Source organism: Eriocheir sinensis, chromosome 32 (genome assembly GCF_024679095.1).
Source record: "Eriocheir sinensis breed Jianghai 21 chromosome 32, ASM2467909v1, whole genome shotgun sequence".
In the NCBI taxonomy this organism is placed as follows: domain Eukaryota; kingdom Metazoa; phylum Arthropoda; class Malacostraca; order Decapoda; family Varunidae; genus Eriocheir; species Eriocheir sinensis.
The window spans coordinates 18,107,754-18,128,016 of NC_066540.1; the positions used below are offsets into that span (position 1 = coordinate 18,107,754).

At 49.4% G+C, this 20,263-nt stretch overlaps 3 protein-coding genes across 4 annotated transcripts in view; 2 read left to right on the top strand and 1 right to left on the bottom strand.

The window, feature by feature from the left end:
* The first annotated feature begins 349 nt into the window (after nt 1-349).
* LOC127006451 (trypsin alpha-3-like) lies at nt 350-1,788 on the top strand. Its single transcript, XM_050876403.1, has 2 exons — nt 350-400; nt 1,087-1,788. The coding sequence occupies exons 1-2, from the start codon at nt 350-352 to the stop codon at nt 1,786-1,788; spliced, it is 753 nt and encodes a 250-aa protein (XP_050732360.1).
* A 340-nt stretch (nt 1,789-2,128) lies between these two features.
* On the bottom strand, nt 2,129-20,194 carry LOC127006397 (uncharacterized). 2 transcript variants are annotated; one of them, XM_050876347.1, is made up of 17 exons: nt 20,033-20,194; nt 19,156-19,279; nt 16,382-16,509; nt 16,079-16,242; nt 15,100-15,249; nt 14,608-14,769; nt 13,956-14,039; nt 13,156-13,209; nt 8,442-8,547; nt 7,245-7,469; nt 6,884-7,095; nt 6,422-6,586; nt 5,491-5,689; nt 5,085-5,255; nt 4,143-4,283; nt 3,395-3,577; nt 2,129-2,768 (listed from the first exon to the last, which is right to left on the bottom strand). In XM_050876347.1, the coding sequence occupies exons 3-17, from the start codon at nt 16,501-16,503 to the stop codon at nt 2,345-2,347; spliced, it is 2,562 nt and encodes an 853-aa protein (XP_050732304.1). In that variant the 5' UTR covers nt 16,504-16,509; nt 19,156-19,279; nt 20,033-20,194; the 3' UTR covers nt 2,129-2,344. The 2 variants fall into 2 exon arrangements, with proteins under 2 accessions (XP_050732304.1, XP_050732305.1); XM_050876348.1 differs by lacking the exon at nt 19,156-19,279.
* LOC127006396 (phosphatidylinositol 4,5-bisphosphate 3-kinase catalytic subunit alpha isoform-like) overlaps nt 16,388-20,263 on the top strand; it is a 23,598-nt gene continuing 19,722 nt past the window's right edge. The window contains exon 1 of the mRNA XM_050876346.1: nt 16,388-16,488. The gene's annotated coding sequence lies outside the window, so the exon portion shown is untranslated. The remainder of the gene's footprint in view (nt 16,489-20,263) is intronic.

Consider the following 20,263-nt stretch of genomic DNA (forward strand, 5'->3'; position numbering starts at 1 on the left):
AGGAAAGAGGAAGAGGAGGAGAGAGAAGGGATTAAGGGAGGAAAGAGAGAAAGAGAGAGAGAGGGAAAACCACACCCCACCACACCCCTCTCTCTCTCTCTCCCTCTTTCTCTCTCTCTCTCTCACATTCAGTTCGAGGATGGCCGTGAGAGAGAAAGTAGGAAGAGGAGGAGGAGGAGGAGGAAGGAGAGAGGAGATTGTGATGTTGGTGGTGATGTTGGTGATGGTGGTGGAGGCTGTCCCTACCACCACCACAACTACTACTACTACTACTACTACTACTACCGCTACGCCTACGCCTACTGTAACTATTAAGAAACATTGCTGGTTATTAGATTGGCTACGCGGAATGTTCAATATACCTACAGGATCATTGCCAGCTGACTGTAGCAAGCCCCAGGTAACTGTACGTGTGTGTGTGTGTGTGTGTGTGTGTGTGTGTGTGTGTGTGTGTGTGTGTGTGTGTGTGTTTGTGTGTGTGAGGGAAGAGTGTATGGGGGGGGAGGATATTTGATAGGGAAGGGGAGAGAAGGGGAAGGGAATATGTGTGTAAGGATGGGGGGAAGAGAAGGGAAGATTGTGTGGGGGGGAGAGGAAAGAAAGGGCAAGGAGGAGGAAGGAATGGGAATGGGGAAGAGAAGGGAGGGGAGGGGATGGGAAGGGAATGTGTGTGTGTGTGTGTTTGTGAGTTTGTGTGAGGAGGGGGGGGGAAGAGAAGGGAAGGGAAAGAAAGGAGGGGATAAGAGGGGAAGGGAATGTGTGTGTGTGTGTGTGTATGTGTGTTCATTTCCTACCTAATAACCTCCCCAATCTCACGTATCCGCCAAATCATACTCCCCAACCTCCTCCCCTAGTCTTCCCAACCGTTCCTAACCTCCCCAACGGCTCCGTAATCCCTCCAACCATTCCCCAAACTTTTCTTAACCTCCCCAAATCATTCCCCAACCACCCCTAACCCTTCACCCGTTCCATAACCCACCCCACCTTCCCCATCCCTTTCAAACCATTCCCCAGCCTATTCAACCAATCCCCAACATTCCCCATTTCCTCCCCCCACCCTTCCCTAACCAATCCCCCGTTCCCCAGATTGAGGCGCGGATCTACGGGGGCGTGGAGGTCACCCGGAACGGCGTACCCAGCGTGGTGGGCGTGCGGGGGCAATTGCGGGGGTCGAAGGTGCTGTGCGGGGGGGTCCTCATCACGCCCAAGCACGTCATCACCTCCGCCCACTGTGTCTTCATGCCCCTGTTCGCCTGGGTCGCCGCGGTCATCCTGGGAGGTCACACACACGAGGACGGGGTTGAAGTTTTGATCTCCTACATCGCTATTCATCCGGACTTCGCCATGGACGCTACCTTCGACGCCGACCTCGCTGTTTTGACCCTTGCCGCCGAGGTCACCGGGGGGATTGGAGCTGCACCGGCCTGTATCACCCCCCACGCACCCCCTGCCTACACCCCAGCCACGGTCTACGGCTGGGGGAGGCTGGGGTACACGAAGCCGCTGTCCGCTGTCCTCCGCCAAGCCGATGTGAAAATCCTGCCCCCCAAGTACTGCCGTGGCTTCGGGGGGAATTTCACGAGTCGGATGCTGTGCGCTGGGGACCTGGGGAGGGATGCGTGTACTGGGGACTCCGGGGGGCCGCTCATGGGGAAGGTGGAGGGGGAGGAGGGCATGGTAGTGTTTGGCCTGGTGTCGTTCGGGCATGGGTGTGGTATGAAGGAGTTCCCGGGAGGGTATACCAGCCTGGCGCCCTTCAGGGAGTGGATCACTTCGGTGTTGTATTAAGAGGAGAGGAGAGTGTGTGTGTGAGAGAGAGAGAGAGAGAGAGAGAGAGAGAGAGAGAGAGAGAGAGAGAGAGAGATGTGTGTATGGGGGGGGGGGTGGAGGTAGCAGAGGAAGAAGGGGAGAAGGAGGAAGATGAGGAGGAAGAAAATAAGAAAGAAGAAGAAGAGGAGGAGGAAGTGAAGAGAGAGAGAGAGAGGGGGGAGGAGGAGGAAGATGAAGAAGAGAAGGAGGAGGAGAAGGAAGAAGCGGAGAAGACAAATATATATTAACTTATTATTATTATTATTATTATTATTACCTGTAAACCAAGAATCAAAGTAAAGTCACAACAAAACTCTACATTACTTTTTTATTTTATTTATATTTCCTTAACTTTATTTTTATGCCTTAGAAAAAAATATATGTAGGAGTCTATTTCTAATTATTATTATTATTATTATTATTATTATTGGTGGTGTTTTCTAGGCTATTATGTGAGTGGGTGATAGGTTCTCTCTCTCTCTCTCTCTCTCTCTCTCTCTCTCTCTCTCTCTCTCTCTCTCTCTCTCTGTCTCTCTCACACACCCGTAGTCTTCATCAAAGTCACAGAAGGCAGTCTACGTATAGCCACTACAGTTCCTTCCTCTCCTCCGTTTCCTCCATTTCCCTCCACTACGATCACTCCTCCTCCTCCATTCCTCTCTCCTCCTCCTCCTCCTTCAAATTTTCCCGGCGCGCCCAAAATGTCAACACGGGGCACATTCCAATGCCCCGTAGACGTCTTCCCTGCGGCCAGTCGAGACAGCTTACGTAGACTCCGCCTAAGCCCTGACCTCTCCAAGACCCCTGTGTGTGAGGTCACGGAGGTCAGGTCATGGTGGGGGTGTGGGTCATCGTAGAGGTTGATGGGTGAGGTGGTGCTGGAGGCGTGGTGGGCGAGGTAGAGGGCGACCATGGTGGCTACAGTGAAGATGGCTGAGATTGTACCGTGGAGGCGATGGCTGTTGGGGGAGGTGGAGATTGAAGGGGCATTTTTGTTGTTGTTGTTTATTGTTATTGTTTGTGGCTTTTTTCTTTCTTTTCTATCTTTCTATATTCCTTTCTCTTTCCATTCCTCCTTTTCCCTTCCCTTCTCTCCCTTTCCTTACGTTCCTTTTCTCCATTTCCTCCCTTTCCCCCTTCTTTTCCTCTTCCCTTCCCTTCCCTTCCTTTTTTTTATCTATCCCTTCTCCTCTATCCTTTTCCCTTCCTTTTCCTCTCTCTTCCCTTCTTCCTTCTCCATTTCCTCCCCTTTCCCATTTCCTCCCCTTCCCCCTTCTTTCCTATTTATCTCCCTTTCCTTTCTCCCTTCCTTCCCTCTACTCCCCTTCCTCGCCACCCTTCCCTTCCCTTTCCTCCTCCCTACTTCTCTTCTCCTTCCATTCCCTTCCCTACTAATCCTCCCTTCCTCCCCACCCTTTCCCTCCTTCCCCACCATTCCTCCCCATCCGTCCCTCCCTTCTCTCCCCAACCCTTCACCTTCCTCCCCACCCTTCCCTTCTCTTCCCCTCTTCCAACCACTCTCCCTTCCCCTTCCCCTCCTTCCCCTTCCCCCTCCCACCCTCCCACAGTAGGCCTATATACTCACGCGAAGGGCACGGCGTCGTAGAGGGAACACTCGGCCCCCCCAGTAGCTCCCCCGCAGCCGCCCCCCGCCAGGCATAGGGGGGCCACCATCCCCCCCACCAGGGTAGCCCCCAGCAGGAACCCCAGGGAGTACAGGGACACCTTCAACCCCAGGACGGCAGGCTTGTCCTCCCCTCTCACGCTCCTGGGGGGAGATAGGGAGGGAAGGGGTTAGTTGGAGAGAAGGGGAGGAAACAGAGATGAGAAAGGGGAAAGAGGGGAGGGAAGGGGTTAGTTGGAAAGAAGGGGAGGATATAGAGATGAGAAAGGGGAAAGAGGGGAGGAGATGGGGAGTATAAATAGGTGGGGAGGTGTGGGAGGGGGGTTGAAATGCAGAGTGGAGGCCTATTCTTAAAAGCACAATGAGTTCTCTACCTTCCTTCTTCCTATTGTGTCTATTCCTTCATCTGTATTCCTATATCTGTGTTTTTTTCTTTCTTTTCTTTCCTTCCAATATTTCTTCCTTCATATATTTCATTCTTTATTCCTTTCTTCTTTCCCTTCTCTTCCCTTTCTCTATCCTTTTCTTTCCCTTCCCTGTCTTTCCCCTCCTTCCCTTCCCTTCCCTTCTTTTCCTTTCCCTGTCTTCCCTCCCTTCCCCTCCCAACCATTCCTCCCTATTTCTACCTTACCCTCCCCTTCCATCCCACTTTCCTTTTCCTCTTCCCTTCCTCCCTTTCCTTCCATTCCCCTCCCCCTCCCCCACCCACCTGAGAGCGAGAAGCAGGTTGATGAGGGTGACCACTGGCAGCAGGGCGGAGGCGAGGCAGGCCAGGCAGGTGTAGGCCACGTGTGCAGGACAGGTATGGTGGCAGTAACCCGCGCTCACCTGGGCCTCAGAACTCCCACACCTGTAGTAGTAGTGGTAGTAGTAGTAGTAGTAGTAGTAGGGGAAGGAAAGGAGAGGGGTAAGCTGGGGAGATGACGGGGGTGGAAAGGGAGGAAAGAGTTTAGCTGGGGAGGAAATGTAAGGGGAGAAGGGAGGAAAGAAGTTAGCTGGGGAGGAAATGTGAGGGCGTAAGGAGGGGAAGGGGAGGAAATGGGTCAGCTGGGGAGACGGGGGAAGGGTGGGGAAATAGGGGAAATGTTGGGGTAAGAAGGGGAAAGGGCGGAGAAGAAGGGGAAGTATATGGAAAGGGTGGGGAAGGAAGGGAAAGGGAAGGAAAGTATATGGAAGGGTTGGGGAAGAAGGGAAAGGGTGGGGAAGGAGGGGAAAGGGAAGGAAAGTATATTAAGAGTTGGGGAAGAAGGGAAATGTTGGGGAAGTATATGGAAAGGGTGGGGAAGGGAAGGAAAGTATATGGAAGAGTTGGGGAAGAAGGGAAAGGGTGGGGAAGGAGGGGAAAGGGTGGGGAGGAAGAGTAGGAGGAAAGATTATGATATTAAAGTAAACATCATTATCATCATTATTGCATCCTCCTCCTCCTCCTCCTCCTCCTCAACCTCATAATCATCAATACAATCTCCTCCTCCTCTTCTTCCTCCTCCTTCCTCCTCCTCCATCTCCTTCTCCTCATCATCATCGTCATTACATTCTCCTCCTCCTCCTCCTCCTCCTCCTTCGTCTTCCTCTTCCTCCACCTCCTTCTCCTCCTCTTCATCCTCCTCATCATTACATTCTCCTCCTCCTCGTCCTCCTCCTCTCCACCTACGTGCAGTTCCCCAGGGGTGCGGCGCGTCCCGGGGGTGGCGGGGGGCATCCGGCGTGGCACGGGGAGAAGTAGGAGAGGCGCATGGGGCCGTCCCTGATGCAGACGGGGCGCAGAGCCAACCCCGCGGGGCACCGACATCGCTCGCTGCAACCCCGGTGGAGCTCAAGACGCCTGGGGGGGGTGGGGGGGGATAATGTAATTGGGGAGATGTAGATATAATGAACATACATACATACACACATACATACATACATAAATACATACACAAACAAGCAAACAAACAAACAATTATATTTTTTTCCTTTCCTTCCCTTCCCTTCCCTCCCCTTCCTTCCCCATTCCTCCAATTACCTTCCTACCCTTTCCCAATCCATACCCCCCCTTCTTTCCCCCCTCCCCCCCTCACCTGTGGTCGGGGGAGGGCACGCCGGGCAGGTCAGCGCTGAAGTCACACGTCAACATCGCCATGCAGGCCGCGGCGACCGTCAGCAGGCTCAGACACACGCACAGGCAGGCCGCGAGGGTGCGTGGGTGCGGGCGGCAGCGACTCACCCACGCCCAGCCCACGCCCACGCCCACGATCATGGAGCAGGAGGCGCGCATACCTTGGGGAGGAAGGGGAAGGGGTGGTTGAGATGGGAAGGGAAGGGATGAAAGGGAAGAGGAGGGGGGAGAAAAGGGAAGGGAAGGGAAGGGGGAGTGTAGGGAAGGGAAGGAAGGGAAAAAGGTGGGGAGTGGAAGGGAGGGGGTCAGAAGGGAAGGGAAGGGGAAGGAAAGAGAGAGGAAAGGAAAGGAAAGAGGAACAGGAATTTGGAAGGGAAGGGAAAAGGAAGGAAAGGGAAAGGAAAGAAAGAGGAAGGGAGGGGAAGGAAAAGAGAGGCAGGAATTTGGAAGGGAAGGGAAAGGAAAGAGAGAGGAAGGGAAGGGAAAGGAAAGGGAGGGGAAAGGAAAGAGAGAGGCAGGAATTTGGAAGGGGAAGGGAAGGAAGGGAAAGGGGAATGCTAGAGAGAGGAAGGGAAGGAAAAGGAGGGGAAAAGGAAGGAAAGGAAAGAGAAGAGCAGGAATTTGGAGGGGAAGGGAAGGAAAGGAAAGAGAGGAACAGGAATTTGGAGGGGAAGGGAAGGGAAGGAAAGAGAAGAACAGGAATTTGGAAGGGGAAGGGAAGGAAGGGAAGGGAAGGAAAGGAAAGAGAGGAACAGGAATTTGGAAGGGAAGGAAAGGAGAATGAAGGGAAGGGAAGGAAAAAAGAGAGGAAGGGAAGGGAAGAAGATTGGAAGGGAGAGAAAAAAAAGGGATATACTCCATTATATTCTCCTCCTCCTCCTCCTCCTCCTTACCTGTATAATACGTGCTTGCCTCCCCCGGTGTTCTGTACAGGTTTTGGACGTGTATGGGCCCCCAGGTGGAGAGGGCCCCCGCCCCCGCCCCCAGCAGCAGGTCCAGCCCCCCCGCCGCCCCTACCACGCCGACCCCCGCCAGCCGCGCCGCCACCCCAGCCGCCTCTGTGGGGAGATGAAGAGGAGGAGGAGGAGGAGGAGGAGGATTGGAAGATGAGGAGGGGAAGAAATTGACGAGGAAGAGGAGGAGGAGGAGGAAGATGATGAAGAAAAAGAGGAAGAGGAAGAAGAAGATATAGAGTAGAGAGATAAAGAAGAAATTGAGAAAAGAAGAGGAGGAGGAGGAGCAAGAAGAAGAAGAAGAAGAACAAGAACAAGAAACAGAAAAGAAGGAAGAAAAAAACATCATCACCACCACCATCAACAACAACAACAACAACAACAACAACGATGCTAACTCACCTGTAATTAGCCTCCCCAAATGATAACAGGTATAATGTCTTTTCTTGATGATTGCCCTCACTACCTTGCTCTCCCTCTCCTCCTCCTCCTCCTTCCTCTTCCTCTTCTTCTTCCTCTTCTTATCTTCCTCCTCCTCCTCTTCGATTCCCTCCACTCTCTCCTCCGACTCCTCCATGCTATAGCCGCTGTCCCTCTCCACATCAGCCTCGTAACTGGAGGAAGAAGAAGAAGAAGAAGAAGAAGGAGGAGAGGAAGAAGAAGAAGAAGAGGAAGAAATATATAGGTCTCAATATCAATCTCTCTCTCTCTCTCTCTCTCTCTCTCTCTCTCTCTCTCTCTCTCTCTCTCTCTCCATACTCACCCTCCTTCCACATCCCTCTCCTCCATTCTCTCCTCCTCCTCCTCTTCCTCCTCCTCCTCTTCGTGGTCGCGGGAGGGAGGTAAAGGGGGTGGAGGCGAAGGGGGAGGAGTATCCAGGTCAACCTCTCCCCCCTGATGTAACCGTCCCGGGGTGGAGGTCCTGGTGGAGGTTGTTTTGACCGTCCCGAGGCTGAGACTGTCCGGCGGTTCCTTCCCCTTCAGGTGCCTGAGGAGGTGGTGGTGGTGGTGGTGGTGGGTTTGGTGAATGTTAGGAAAGGAGGTGGAGGAAAAGGTGGAGGGAAGGAAGACGAGGATGGAGGTGCAGGAAGAGAAGTAGATGAATGGAAGGTGAGTTAGTATTAGAAGTATTTGTGGTATTAGTAGTATTTGTATTAGTAGTAGAAGTGGTAGAGTTTGTAGCATATCGTGAGGACCGTACCTAGGGAGGGGTCGGTCGGTCCCCCCCCCCCCCCCCATCTGCTAGAAGGTCCACTTTCTGAGAGTCAAAACGAAAACTGAGGCAGAAGTTCCTGTATATCGTTTTGACAGCAGGAAAATGCACCAGAAATGTCGGTTTTTCAATCTCCCCCGCTGATGTGTCTCGCTCGCTCGCTCGCTCCTCGCCCCCTTCACGCGGCTACGAAGGTATCACACATTTACTGGAAAAAGCCCTTACCCCTTTTACAGCCCTGGGGACGGCTCTGTAGTAGTAGTAGTTGTAGTTGTAGTATCGTAGGAAACACATTCATTGAAACAATCCCTTCTTCCTTCCTTTTCAATCCCTTCTTTCCCCTTCCCATCCTATCTCCAGTCATTTTCCCTTCTTCCCTTCCCTTTTCAACCCTTGTCTTTATTTCCCCTCTCATTCCTTCATATATATATTTATTTCTTGTATTTTATTTTTTTTTTAATTTTTTTTGAGGGGGGGGCTATAGGACATCACAGGTTCATGAGTGCGAGGGGGGGAGGGGGGGGGGCGAAGCGAACATGCGCAGGTGGGGGAGTTTTTTTTTAATTAAGCACTTTTAGCGGCATTTTGAAAACAGTGGGGAGCTATTGCCCCTCTTAGCCACCCCATTCCTTTCCTTCCGCTCCCTTCCATTCTACACACTTCTGTCCCCTTCTCTTCCTTCCCCTTCCCTTCCCGTCTATACCTGTCCCTACCCTCCCCCCCTTCCCCACCGTCCCCACCACTCACCTGGGCATCATGAAGGTAAGGCAGGCTAGGACAAGGAAGGCCGCCCCCCACGCCGCCAGGCCGACCCACCATACCACAGCCACCCGCGAGGACCCCATGGGGAGGCCTGGGGAAGAGGAGGAGGAGTGGGAGGAAGAGGAATAGATGAGGAGGAGGCAGAGGAAAGTTAGACAGAGAGAGAGAGAGAGAGAGAGAGAGGGGGGAGAGAGAAAAACAATATATTAGATCATTCTTTCACGTGTGTGTGTGTGTGTGTGTGTGTGTGTGTGTGTGTGTGTACATTTGAAAGTATAATATAACAGCATATCACACACACACACACACATACATACACACGCACACGCACGCACGCACGCAATATAGTTCTGCTAATTAACTCTTATATTTCATGATAATTAATTAATAAAAAAAGAAACTCTCTCTCTCTCTCTCTCTCTCTCTCTCTCTCTCTCTCTCTCTCTCTCTCCTCCAGAGAGAGAGAGAGAGAGAGAGTTCACCACAGCGTTCCCAGTGAAATGTTTTGGAGCTCGTCAAAAGCGGGGCGTGGGTCATCATGTAGTCAGCTGGCACAAGACTGAGTCACAAGCTGCTGCCCACATGACTTCATTAACTTTCTAAAGCCAACTGCACAAGATAGAGATAGGCGAGGAAGCCCTTGCAACAGGAGAATCATCCCTACGCGTCGCTCCCTGCCGTGGCCTGAGGGTGGGTTTTCACAGACGCAAACGCAGACATCAACTACGTATTTCCGAAGGGCATAAAGGAGATCAATCGGGTTCTCATAACTGTTCTTTTAGGTGCAGAGTACAGAGGGTCAGACTACAACCAGGGCCATTAAAATACCCCTGGAAATGCCCCAAACCCTACGAAACCCCTGTCAATTGTGGGGGTGTGAGTCGCGAGATGGTTGGGATTCGCCGCTGACTCCACCCGCCGCCTCACCACGCGCCTCGCCTCTCACGTCAACTGTTTCCAAAGTGCAAAAAGTAGATCAATCGGGTTCTCATGACTGTTCTTTTAGGTGCAGAGTACAGAGGAAGGGGCAAACTACTACCAGGGCCATTAAACTACCCCTGGAAATGCCTCCAAACCTTACGAAAGCTCTGTCAAATGTGGGAGTGGGAGCCGCGGGATGGTTGAGAATCGCCGCTCTCCTCTCCGCCCGCCGCCTCGCCCCTCACGGCAACTCTTTCCAAAGTGCAAAAAGAAGATCAATCGGGTTCTCATGACTGTTCTTTTAGGTGCAGATTACAGAGGGGAGGTCAAACTACTACCAGGGCCATTAAACTACCCTTGGAAATGCCCCCAAACCCTACGAAACCCCTGTCAAATGTGGGTGTGTGAGCCCCAAGGTGGTTGAGAATCGCCGCTCTCCGCCCGCCGCTACGCCCCGCGCCTCGCACACTCAGGGCAGGAAGGGCACGGGGGTCTGTCTGCCTGTCCACATTATGAGTCACTTACGACACTGAGAGAACCGAGGAAACACTTAAAACAGAGGAATAACATGTATTGTATCGCCAGGCTGTCCCCCGCCATGGTCCTGTTCACTGCCGTCATTCTCGCTCTCCCCCACGCCTCAAGGCTGTCCGTCCCGCTAAATATGGTGGCTACAGGCTTCTCCTCTCTCCCCACAGGGAAGAGACAGCTTTCTATACACGTTATCAATCATGGCATAGTGAAAGCAATGGAGAAACAGTTAAACCAGAGAGGAAAAGTGTGTCATATCGCCGCGCTGTCCGTCCTGCCAGCCCGCACCGCCGCTACCCGGCTTTTACGGGGGAAAGGAGAGTGAGTGTGGGAACAACCCGCCTTATGTTTTGCTATTGGCTCCCAGGCCGCGATCAGGGAGGGAGAGAGACCATTATCTTCCTCTTCTTACTCTTGTGGCCTGTTGAAATCCCTCTGTGAGCCAGCAGGACTGCATAATTTTGGGTGTTGTGCAGGGAGAGAAGTTCATTCATAAATTTCAGTGTGTTCGTGTGCAATGACCCGAACGCGAGTATGCGTAATGCTATTTATTTTACCACACCGATCATCGTTTTATGCTGCTTCACAATAGCACGGACGGCGCCTTTCCGTGCAGTCTGTTTGTGGCCTCTGTTTTGCCTTCCCTCCAGCAGACTGTTCCTCAAGCGTGCAGGCCGCCGCGTCCAGGGCATTGAGAGGCAGCCACATTTCCCCGCCCCGGCGTGACGCACGATGCGGGAGGTGAACCTTGCCCCCGCTATACCACTACTATATCGGGGGCTTTCATCATTAGTTAAGCTTTGGCGAGTTTTAGATGAATCTTATACACGTGATACAGCAGCAAGAGAGTGTGTGGAAGGCTGTGGCGTGAGGCAGAGGGCGGTGTGTGGCGTGTGTGCCGCCGGACAGTGTGGCCGCCCTGCGTGTGTGTACTACGAGCCCCGCCGCGAGTGTCGGAGGGGGAGTTTTGCCTTATCTTGTCTTTGCATCAATAGTACAGGTGTTTGAAGCAGAGATAAGCTTTGCAGAGCTTTCGGTGAGTGTTACACGCGTGAAACAGTGGCGACAGAGCGTGTGGAGGGCGGGGGGCAGCGTGTGGACGTGTGTGTGTGTGGACAGCGTTACTGTGTGTGGCCCCGGCGCCGGGCACGGTATCAGAGGGGGAGTTTTGCCTCATCTTGTCTTGGCGCCAGTGTCTGGGGTGTTTGACGCAGGGATAAGCTTTGGAGAGCTTTCAGCAAGTGTAATACACGTGGAACAGTGGCGAGAGAGTGTGTGGAGGCTGCGTCTGGGGGCAGAGGACAGTGTGTGTGTGTGTGTGGAGTGTGTGCCGGGCAGTGTGTCAGCCCCGGAGACTGCCCGGCGCAAGGCACGGCATCAGAGGCTGGGTTCTGGCCTGCCTTGTCATTACGTCAGTGTTTGTGGTGTGTCACGCAGAGGTAGTCCTTAGAGAGTGTCATGCAGTGTCGAGAGAGTGTGTGCAGGGCGGAGGGCAGGCCGTGGGGCGGGCGGCTGGCGGTGTTTGCCATGGGGCACACCACACACGGAGGCACTCGCCGTGCTGCCCAACAGTGTGCGAGACGAGGGCGTGCGGCACCTGCCTCGGCCTTATGGGATGTGGCTGTCGTGGGTGCTGTTTGACTGTACATGGAAATACATGAAGGGTACGTGTGTGGCGGGGGTGAAGACAGTGGCGACACTTGGCAACCGTCTCGCGTGCGTGTCTCCCCGACAGGGTTGCCAACTGGCGTTTTTCACTGCCAAATTTAGCCATTTTTGGCAGTAAAAAATGTGTCTGGCAGTGAAAAACTACGGTTTGGCATTTTGGCATTATAAATTCTAAATTTGGCAGTCAAGAAATCAAATGATGCAATTTTGGTTAGTCATGCCTAATTAAATTATCGCAAACACCCAAAGCTATGCAATCGATACATGTACGTAGTGCAATACCCGACCCGTACGGGTATGGTATCTGTCTCGCCCAAGTCGCGAGTCGCGACACAAACCTGTCAGTATGCAGTAGTCACTACACAGTACACGTTGTTGCCCGCACGCTTGGAACTCGCCACGATGTCTAAGTGGAAAGGACAATATGATTCTGGAAGAAAGTACCTGGACATATGGGAGAAGGAGTTCCCATGGTTAACTAAGGCGAAAGGTGGAACAGAATCAGCATTTTGTAAAGTGTGTCAGAAAATCTTACAGCCCAGGAAAACTACCATTAAATTGCATGGTGATGCTAAGGAGCATAAAGTGCGTGTTGGAGCAGTCAGTTCAGTGAGAAATTTATTTGAGAGAGGTGGTCCTTCCAGGATTCAAACACCCACGGATTCACTTAAGAAAGCTGAACTGCAGCTTGCAGTTGTTGTTTGTTGTCACAGCTCAATAGCAACTATAGATCACCTCAGTGAAGTGATCAAGAACAACAGTGCAGGAAGTAAACTAGAGAACATGATTTGTACTAGTGACCAGTCTGCTTAATCAAGGTAAATATGCTGTTGGAATTTTAAGTTTTACATTATCTTTACATATCTCAGCTTTTTTTTTCACGGGGCTTATAATTATCTTAAAATTGTGCGAGGAAATTCTATTAACAATTGTTGGTGGTGGCGTAATGTATAGGTCCAGTTCGCAAAGGCGGCGTGATAGTAAAAAGATAACAAACATTTTATTTATACGCATGAAATATATGATTTATAAACTTTGGCAGTGAAATTTTTAATTTGGCAGTAAATCTGAAGACATTTGGCAATAATGCACTCTCAAGACTTGGCAACCCTGCTCCCCGAAGGCCTGACGAGCCAAATGTGTGTGTGTGTGTGTGTGTGTGTGTGTGTGTTACTGTTTCTTTGTGCTGGGGGCGTGGTACATTGGCAGCTTCGGGCATGGGCAAGCTGCTGGCAGATGACAGAGTGGTGACCCTCCCACAGCCACGCAGCACCAGCCCCTGAGGGAACACACGCATACTCCTCCCCGCTAGTTGGGCGCCTCACGACAGCGATGCCTTGCCTGCCCTGACCCTCGCTTGCTGGATGGTGTTAACGCGCTTCTTAACCCAAGTAAATGCGTTTGTAAATTAGTGGTCTTCAAAGCTCTGTTAGGCGCCTCGTGTAGGAGAGGAGGAGGGGGTGGGAGGAGGAGGAGGAGGTAGAGATGCAATGGAAAGGATGATGTTGAAGAAAGAATCGGGAGAGAGAGAGAGAGATTCATATTTTCCTCATTTATTTCTCCTCCTCCTCCTCCTTACCTGCCAGGGATTCGCCAATCAGCTGACCAAAGGCGCCGGAGGACAAGATCACAGCTGGAAGACAAAGATTATTATTATTATTATTATTATTATTATTATTATTATTATTATTGGTATGGTCATTGTGTTAGTATCAGTAGTAGTAGTAGTAGTAGTAGTAGGAGGAGGAGGAGGAGGAGGAGGAGAGGGAAGATTTTGACGAGCAGAAAGAGGAGGAAGGAAACTGATAGGGAAAGAGGGAAAGATAACTAGGAGGAGGAGGAGGAGGAGGAGGACGGGGAAGAGGAAGAAGAGGAAAACTAACATCAGAAGAAGGAAAAGGAAAAGTACTCGTGGAAAAGAGGAAAGAAAATAAGATAAAAAATAGAATAAGAAGAGAAAGGAAGAGGAGGAGGAGGAGGAGGAGAAGGGAAAGATAGAAGAGAAAAAAGGAAGGTGAAGGAGGAGGAACAGGAGGAGGAGGAGGAGAAAAGGAAGAAGAACAGGAGAAAGGGAAGGAAAAATATAACAGGAGGAGGAGGAGGAGGAGGAAGAAATGGAGAATGAAGAACAGGAAAAGGAGGAGAAGGAAGAACAAGAGAAGGAGGAGGAGGAGAAGAGGAAGAAGAATAGGAGGAGGAGGAGGAGGAGAAGGAGAAAAAAAAAACAGAAGGAGAAAGGGAAGGAAAAATATAACAGGAGGAGGAGGAGGAGGAGGAGGAAGAAATGGAGAATGAAGAACAGGAAAAGGAGGAGGAGGAAGAACAGGAGGGAAGAAGAACAAGACGAGGAGGAGGAGGAGGAGGAGGAGGAGGACTCACCGAGGTACAGAGGGGCGTCTTCCTTCCTCACGCCGTCATCGAGATATGGAAGGCCCAGGATATAGGCGAGAGAGCATCCTACGCCTGAAATTAAAAAATAAAAAAATAGGTTAGGTTAGAGAGAGAGAGAGAGAGAGAGAGAGAGAGAGAGAGAGAGAGAGAGAGAGATTAGTTACAGGTTCATGAAGGAAATTGCCGAAATAGATTGATTGGTAGAGACTGATAGATAGACGGAGAGAGAGAGAGAGAGAGAGAGAGAGAGAGAGAGAGAGAGAGAGAGAGAGAGAGAGAGTAGCCTATAAGATCATGAAGGAAATTGCCATGATAGATTGATTGGTAGAGATTGATAGATAGACGGAGAGAGAGAGAGAGAGAGAGAGAGAGAGAGAGAGAGAGGTTAGTTACAGGTTCATGAAGGAAATTGCCGAGATAGATTGATAGATAGAGATTGTTAGATAGGCATAGATAGAGAGAGAGAGAGAGAGAGAGAGAGAGAGAGAGAGAGAGAGAGAGAGAGAGAGAGAGAGAGAAAATGAAAAAAAATACATATACGAAAAACCTCATCAACTCTTGCAAAACGAAATGGGACAACCTGACCAACCCCCCTAATACACCCCTCCCCCCTTCCCTCTTTACCCCCCTCCCCCCTCACCTGAAATTAAGGCCGCAATCACCCAGGTAAGCAGAATGAAGGGGTTGGGGGAGGGGCAGGGGGCCTCTCTAGCGGGGTCCAGGGTTGCTAGGGATACTGTATCGGGGTTTGCCGTTGCTAGGATCATGAGCCTGGTGACGTCACAGTACTGGGGGTCCGGACCTGTTAGGGAGAGAGAGAGAGAGAGAGAGAGAGAGAGAGAGAGAGATAGGGGGGTTTAGGGGGTAAGGGGAAGAGGGAAAGGGAAAGAAAAGGAAAGTTTGAGAGAGAGAGAGAGAGAGAGAGAGAGAGAGAGAGAGAGAGAGAGAGAGAGAGTTATGATTAATTAGTGTAGAAAGTGGTTGCGTGAAATTATTATTATTATTTTTTTTATTATTATTATTATTATTATTATTATTATTATTATTATTATTATCATTATTGTTATCATTTATATAAATTTTCAGTAATATACATAATCTCTCTCTCTCTCTCTCTCTCTCTCTCTCTCACCTGGAGGGGGGGGCGGCGGGGGGGCGAGGGCGGTGGCGGCGGCGAGGATGGCGGCGGCGGCGGCGGCGGCTTGCCCTGACGCCACCCACCGCCCCCTCCGCCCCCCTCGTCCCCCCACCACCCCCGCCAGCACCCCGGTCAGGAGGGGGCCTGGGGGAGCGGGGGAGGGAGGGAGGAGAAGGTTGGGGGGGAAGGAGAAGTATAGAGGAAGGAAAAGAATAGGGAAGAATAAGGAGGTGGAGGAGGAAGAGGAGGAGGAAGAAGAGGAAGAGTGGAGGAGGAGGAGGAAGAGAGGGGAGAAGAAGGAGGAGGAGGAGGAGGAAGGGGTAGAAGAGGAAAAGGAGGAAGTGTGGGGAGGAAGAAGGGGAAGAGTGGAGGAGGAGGAGGAAGAGAGGGGAGAAGGAGGAGTGAGTGGGGAGGAGAGAAAGAGGAGGAAGATGGAAGAAGAGGAAAGATGAAGAGGAGGACGAAGGAAGGAAGGAAGGAAGAGAGGAAGACAAATAAATGGAAGATTATTATTTTTATTATTATTATCATTATTATTATTATTATTATTATTTTTATTATTATTATCATTATTATTATTATCATCATTATTATAATCGTCATCATTATTACATTTTCCTTCCCTTTCTTTCCCTTCCCTTCCCTTCCCCTCCTTTCCTTCCCTTCCCTTACCCAACCCTTTCTTCCCCAATCCGTTTCTTCATATCCCTTCTCTCCCTTTCCCTTCCTAACACATCCCTTCCCTTCCAAACCCTTTATCACCCTTCCCTTCCCTTTCTTCCCCTTCCTAACCCTTTCTTCCCTTCCCTTCTCTCCCTTCTTTCAGCCTCCCCATACCTTCCCTTTCCTCCCCCTACCTATCAGGGCTTGAATGAATACCCGAGTTGTGTGTTCGAATACGAATACTTCATCCCTGCTGCCTCCCCATCTTCCTCCCCCTCCCCTTACCCAGCGCCCCCTCCCCATCTCTTACCTATTCTCGTCAGCAGGAGCAGGACGCTGAGGTGTGTGTGTGAGAGGTGGAGATGTGCTGCCAGGCGGGGCCCTGAAGGGGGGGCGGCCAGGTAGCTGTAGGCCCCCTGGGTGACCACCTGGTGCAGGCTGAGGACCGTGGTGCACCCCCGCACGCCCCACCACCTGGGGGAACACGGGGCCAGGGGGGGAGATTGATAATTTCAGAATGATTGATTTCAATGCTGTTACGGCTACTACTACTACTACTACTATTACTACTACTACTACTACTACTACTTCCAAGACTATCAATTACCCTTACCTGTCTCTCTCGCAGGTGGAGGAGGAGGAGGTCACGTGACTGGCCCTGGAGTCGCCCCTGCTGACGCGGCCATGACCTGACCCCGTCGTGCTGACCTCCGAGCCGGGGTAAGGCGCTTCCATGATGACCTGAGAGAGAGAGAGAGAGAGAGAGAGAGAGAGAGAGAGAGAGAGAGAGAGAATTTGTTAATTATTGTATGTATATTATATGTATTAAATGTATATGTTTCTCTCTCTCTCTCTCTCTCTCTCTCATACATCCTTTCTTTCCTTCCTTCCTTTCATTCCTTTCTTAAAACACACACACACACACACACACACACACACACACACACACACACACACACACACATCATAAAACCAGCACACTTTCATATCTAACACACAAAATAGGTAATGTGTCCCCGGCAAGGCCAACCACACTTAATATCCTCACCCCAACACCCCGCAACACCCCGCAGCTCTCCCCCCGGGCCAGGAAATGACCGGGAACTCACATGATAGGGACAGCATGCGCATTTTAGCTTCTCAAAACATAATGATGAAGGGCAAACTTAGCCGAAATTTTATTGTTTTTATTATCATTTTTATTATCATTTGAGTAGTGTAAATTTTAAGGCTCGCTTCACATGACCGTTTTTTTTCCGCGCGGGATAAATATAAATGAATCTAGTTATTGGGGCCCAGGAGACAGTCTTTGGGTCGGAAGTTAAGAGGCTGAGTACGACAATCTGGCAACGTTGGTCGTGAGGGCAATGGCGTAGAGTATGGTGAGTGCGGCTTAGGAATACATGCATGGAGACCTTCACACCGCGGGCCTGGCTACCACTCCACGCGCCCATTCAGGCAGGTGGCTAAAGGTGTGTCTGGGGAAGCCTGGGGAAGGTACACCGTGGCAATCCCGGGATATTGCCTCATGCCCCAGGGTAAATAGCTGTTACCCACCACAGGCAAAAGGGCCAATGGATCGGAGATGAGCACAGCGACCACGCGCAGCCATAGCATAAGCACCCACCTTTTCTTTTTTTTCTTTTTTTTTAGCTAGGCTTTCTTCAAGGTCCTGGTGGTCGGCCCAATCCCATCATGGCGCAGGCAATTTTTTATAGTAGCGCCATTTATGCTACCTTACCTTCCCCAGGATCCCCAAGTACACATTTATCCCTCAGCACCAAAGGGAGGATCAACAGCTGGGTGTCCCTCAAGCCGACGACCCGGGCTGGGATTCGAACCCGCAGATCTTAGAATTCATAGTCACGGACGCCAACCATTGCACCAAGGAGTCGGAGCTGGGCACGCTAACCACTGCACCGCGGACACTTGTAAATGTTTAGGGAAAGGAAATTACTGTAATGTGATTAAGTTTTACGTTTTATGAAGGGAAATGATTAAAAAAACGTTAAAATGTGATGTGTTCAGTCTCTCTCTCTCTCTCTCAAGTCAAGGGCGTAATGGAAAATACATGTAAAAGTTGCGAAAAAAATATTCACTCGTTTTTTTTATCAAGGTTAAAAATTATTATTATTATTATTATTATTATTATTATTATTATTATTATTATTATTATTATTATTATTATTATTATTATTATTATTATTATTATTATTATTATTATTATTATTATTATTATTATCATTATTATTATTACTACTACTACTACTACTACTACTACTACTACTACTACTACTACTACTACTACTACTACTACTACTACTACTACTACTACTACTACTACTACTACTACTACTACTACTACTGCTACATCTACTACTACTACTACTACTACTACTACTACTACTACTACTACTACTACTACTACTACTACTACTACTACCACTACTACAATTACTTAACGGTTTAGTAGTTTCAATTATAGTGTGTGTGTGTGTGTGTGTGAACTTTCTAAAAACAGTCACGAATGAAAGTCAATTTTTGGGTGAATAATTCCATTTATCTTCACGGTTGACACACACACACACACACACACACACACACACACACACACACACACACACACACACACACACACACACACACACACACACACACACACACACACACACACAAACACACACACACACACAGGCACGTTCCAAACTTTCATTTTTTCCGTCCTTGATATAAATAATAATAAAAAATAATAATGATAATAAAAAGAAAAATAAGAACAAGTGGATAAGTGGAGGAGGAGGAGGAGGAGGAGGAGGAATATACGAGTAGAAGAAGAAAAGAAAAAGAAGAAATAGAAAGAAAATCATAATAAAGAGAAAATTATTAAAAAGAGGAGGAGGAGGAGGAGGAGGAGGAGGTGGAGGAGGTATTGGAGGTGGTCATGGGCTGAGGAGGAAAGGGCGTGGTGGAGGTAGCATATGGAGGAGGAGGTGGAGGAGGAGGAGGAGGAGGAGGTGACATATTGTAAGATTAATGTGACGTAGGAATGAGGGTGGAAAGGACGAAGAAGAGGAGGAGGAGGAGGAGGAGGAGGAGGAGGGGGAGAAAGAGGAGGAAGGTTGACCACAAAATCTTAGTGTTCAAATGCTGCTGATGGTAAAAGTAGTAGTAGTAGTAGTAGTAGTCGTAGTAGTAGTAGTAGTAGTAGTAGTAGTAGTAGTAGTAGTAGTAGTAGTAGTAGTAGCTTGAGAGAGAGAGAGAGAGAGAGAGAGAGAGAGAGAGATCTTTATCCCACATATCAAAAAGAGTTATTACAGGTTTTGCGCTCTCTCTCTCTCTCTCTCTCTCTCTCTCTAATAATAATAATAACAACAACAACAACAGCACCTTTTTTATATTGCAATTAGATAACAGTTTCTTTTTTCACTGCAATGTTTTTCTTCTCGTTCTGTCCTTTATGTCTTTTAAATTCTTTGTCTTTCATCTTCAAAGTTTCGGAAATCATCAACAACTAAAATAAAAATAAATAAAAAACGTTCTTCGTGACGTCACTCCCACAGGTATTCAACGCCGTGGTCATTACATTGCTGATGATGACGATGATGACTGACCGACTGTGACTCGTTAACACACACCATATAGAAAACACATTGATCACTGAGTCCCTCTTATCAACGGCACACCAATCCATGACAAACACTTTCTATTATAATTTTCTCTCTTCATTTGTCAAGAACTCAACCAACCTTCCCATCTATCACATTTTAAGCCTTTTTTCACTCAACTCCTTCACTCCTCTTCGGCTAAGACACTCCCAATCCACTTATAACACAAATTTCCTTAAGTTTTCAATAAGTTGTTTTTTTGCACATTATCTATCTTCAGCATTTACTAACACAACCAACCTTCTCATCTATCACATTTTAAGCCTTTTTTCACTCAACTCCTTCACTCCTCTTCGGCTAAGACACTCCCAATCCACTTATAACACAAATTTCCTTAAGTTTTCAATAAGTTGTTTTTTTGCACATTATCTATCTTCAGCATTTACTAACACAACCAACCTTCTCATCTATCACATTTTAAGCCTTTTTCACTCAACTCCTTCACTCCTCACCGCCTAAGACACTCCCAATCCACTTATATTACAATTTCCCTTACGTTTTCAATAAGTTTTTTTTTTTTGCACATTATCTGTCTTCAGCATTTACTAACACAACCAACCTTCGCATCTATCACATTCTAAACCTTTTCCACTCCTCACCGGCTAAGACACTCCCTATCCACTTATAACACAAATTTCCTTAAGTTTTCAATTAGATTTTTTCCCCTCTCGTAATGGTTCCCGGGAAATCATTGAGGAAGGGCGTGTGTGTCTGTGCGTGTGTGGGAGGGAGAGAGGCAGAAGAGGCGACATCCACCCCCCTTGACGGCTGACGGTATACTAAAGCTTACGAATTGTAGGATTGGAAGGGGAAAGAGAGGGGAGGGGGTG

Coding starts and splice junctions, on each gene's coding strand:
- LOC127006451 (XM_050876403.1), top strand. CDS start 350: ATGTTCAATATACCTACAGGATCATTGCCAGCTGACTGTAGCAAGCCC. Junction 401..1,086: donor CTGACTGTAGCAAGCCCCAG/GTAACTGTACGT, acceptor CCCGTTCCCCAG/ATTGAGGCGCGGATCTACGG.
- LOC127006397 (XM_050876348.1), bottom strand. CDS start 16,503: ATGGAAGCGCCTTACCCCGGCTCGGAGGTCAGCACGACGGGGTCAGGT. Junction 4,284..5,084: donor GCACCCCTGGGGAACTGCAC/GTAGGTGGAGAG, acceptor CTACTACTACAG/GTGTGGGAGTTCTGAGGCCC. Junction 3,578..4,142: donor AACCTGCTTCTCGCTCTCAG/GTGGGTGGGGGA, acceptor ATCTCCCCCCAG/GAGCGTGAGAGGGGAGGACA.